Consider the following 2,834-nt stretch of genomic DNA (forward strand, 5'->3'; position numbering starts at 1 on the left):
TCTAGCAAATGGACTACGGTAGAAAAGGGGAAAATTGAGTGAAAGGGCCTGGAAAATCAATAAAAAAAGAATCTCCGATTTTTTTTTCAAAAACCAAGTCTTGCCGCCGAAACCAAGTTGTATACCAACGTACGGTAATGGTCGTCGGATGCGAAAAATGCGACAAGAGGCGCGCGGCGCGGCCGCGTAGCGGTCGGAGACATATAGGAAAAGAAGAGACGCAGACAACGGGAGAGAACAGGGGATTCTGTGTGAGAGAAGAAAAAGGGTCGGCCACCAGGCGTCTTTGCATGCCAAAAAACGCGATAAAACAAGAAAGAGAAGAGGCTGTTTGCAACTTTTATTTTTTTGGTCTGGATTACTGTAGACAAAGGGATTACTGTAGTTTTTAAAATTTCTGTCTTCGAAGAACTTTCTTTTTCGAAAAAACATGTTCAAAATTTTCAGCTTTTTTTCACTGGTTTTTACTGAAAAATCCTTTTCCAATACCCGTTTAAAAAAAAATTTCGAAAATCCGCCGACAACGACACTCCGCTATCTCACCTTGCCGCACGGTGTTTAGCGTAAATCCACAACGAATTTTCCAGGTCGCGGACATCTGCAAAGTCAATTTTCTCTAAGTTTCAGTTATTTTTCAGCGTTTTTCCGATTGTTTAAGATGAAAAATAGACAAAATTTCATGAGGAATGAAAAACGTCGCTGGAAATATCGTTGGATCTCCGAAAAAAGTGATTCTGTTTAGCTGTTCAGACTAAAATCGCCTGGTTTTTCCCGAATTCTCAGTTTTTTCTTGTCTAGTTTGTTGGATTCCAGATCGCGAGCTTTCCTTTTTTGTTCACAAAGAATAATTCGGCCGGTTATTCCTACACAACTCCTTTCCTATTTACTTCAAAAAATTGAAATTCAAAAATCCGCCGACAACGACACTCCGCCATCCCGCATGTCGCGGAGTTTAGCGTAAATCCACAATGAATTTTGCAGGTATCGGGACATCTTCAAAGTCGATTTTCTCCAATTTTTAGCGGGTTTTCTTAGTTTTTTTTTTCAGTTATTTAAGGTGAAAAATAGCTAAAAGTTTGTCAGGAATGTGAAATTTCGGTGAAAATATCACTTGGTAACCAGAAAAATTTAAATTGAAAAATTTCAGGTGTTTTGACAAAAATCGCGCGGAATTCTCAGTTTTCTCTGGCTAACTTTCCCTAAAATTATAGATCTTTCTACAGCAGAAACATCAGTGAAAAACGGCGAAACATTCCGATGAAACCAAAGCAAATTGAAAAAAAGCTACACACCTAAAAACAGTGATATTTCCATTTTTTAGAATAAGAAATTGAAATTCGGCAACAAGAAAATGAGTAGTAACAAGAAAAAGCGCAAAAAAAAATTTAACAACAATTTTCAATGAATTTGGGTCAGAGGGTTCCGGTTAGCCGTTGGCATGAGCAGAGTGGATTCGACTTGGGGAGCTGGAAAATGAAAAAAAATCACATTTTTCTAACGGAAAAACTCACCAAATGCCCTTTTTGTCTCAAAAATTCAACAACTTCTGCATGAAAACCAATATGATTTGTGAAGCTAGCTTGATTGGAAAATGGTCGGAAACATTTTTGGCAGAAAAATTTGGAATTTTTCCTAGAAGCTGCTAGATGAGCGATTTCAATGTGATTCGAGCAATCCAATCGGGACATGCATTCATATTGACACACGTGGCATTTGTATCTGGAAAATGGGAGAAACCTGGCTGAAAATTGGCATTTTTCGGGTATTTTCCCACTTACGACTCAAAAATAATCGATTTCGCCTTCTGTGCGAGATCCTGAACGCTTTGAATATTTGGGTTACTGTAGATTGTGTTTTCAAGTTTTCGAAATTTGTCGTTCAACAGATTTTTAAGTTCTTCAGGTTCTTCAATTTTCGCTGGTCTGAAAAACGGCTCAAAATCTTTTGTTGGCAATTTTAGAGACAAAACCCTACGAATTTTTTGATTTTAGAGCTTTTTCAGCTAACAATTTGGCTCCGCCCACTTTTATCGATTTTTCCGGAAGCATTTTTCCTTTGAGTTTTCCCACAAACGGCTTCCAAATCGCATCTAATTCGGCTTTCGTCGACGCATGAGTCCACATATGCTTTTTGAGATTTCCTTTGAGCCTAAAAAAATATTTCAGAGCTAATTAATCAGGGTAATAAACTAGCTAATTACCTTGTGGTCTTTCCACATAATGGACATTGAAATGGCTCGATTCCCGTGTGCACAGATTGATGCTCGTTGGCATTTGAGCGGAATCGAAACGATTTGTAGCAGAAACCGCATTTAAATGGTTGTTCCGCATTGCTTGTATAAATTATGCGATTCGAATTTTTATTTTCAGAATTTGAATAGGTTTTCTCGAAAAAATCCGCTTTTTCCTGGATTTTTTGAGACATTTTTAGGGAAACTCCATGAAAAAAAATAGCAAAATTTTGCGCGTCATGTGTGATGCAAGATACGCAATTGCTGCTTACCGTAGTCAGCTTGAAAATTCCGGAAAAGCATAAAATTCAGTGCAGTGAAAAAACACATTTTCTTTCTGAAATAATTTTAAAAACGAAGCAGACTTTCAAACGATTTTGTCGAAAAAATTCTCTTTTCTTTCTGAAATTCCGGCCACATTTTATCGAGAATTTTTTTTGCTGATACTGTCTATTCAATAAAACGTGGGCGGACTCACGGAACGTGTTGCGAGTGCTGTTCTTCTTTTTCTTTATTGCAAAAGAAGATGCATTTACTGAAAAGGGGGGCGACGATCGCTGGAGCCATTTGCAGGATATCCGAGAACAGGACCGATACAATATCC

General features: G+C 37.9%; 1 protein-coding gene across 1 annotated transcript in view; it reads right to left on the minus strand.

The window, feature by feature from the left end:
* Positions 1 to 2,424, minus strand: part of CBG19520 — a gene marked incomplete at both ends in the record, with an annotated part of 6,043 nt that extends 3,619 nt beyond the window's left edge. Inside the window, 5 exons of the mRNA XM_045242845.1 lie at positions 544 to 598; positions 1,512 to 1,719; positions 1,779 to 1,922; positions 2,008 to 2,148; positions 2,201 to 2,424. Coding sequence (XP_045096798.1) covers positions 544 to 598; positions 1,512 to 1,719; positions 1,779 to 1,922; positions 2,008 to 2,148; positions 2,201 to 2,424 — 772 coding nt within the window. The remainder of the gene's footprint in view (positions 1 to 543; positions 599 to 1,511; positions 1,720 to 1,778; positions 1,923 to 2,007; positions 2,149 to 2,200) is intronic.
* Between the last annotated feature and the right edge of the window lie 410 nt (positions 2,425 to 2,834).

The sequence above is a fragment of the Caenorhabditis briggsae genome (assembly GCF_000004555.2).
Source record: "Caenorhabditis briggsae complete genome, chrII, whole genome shotgun sequence".
Lineage (NCBI taxonomy): Eukaryota > Metazoa > Nematoda > Chromadorea > Rhabditida > Rhabditidae > Caenorhabditis > Caenorhabditis briggsae.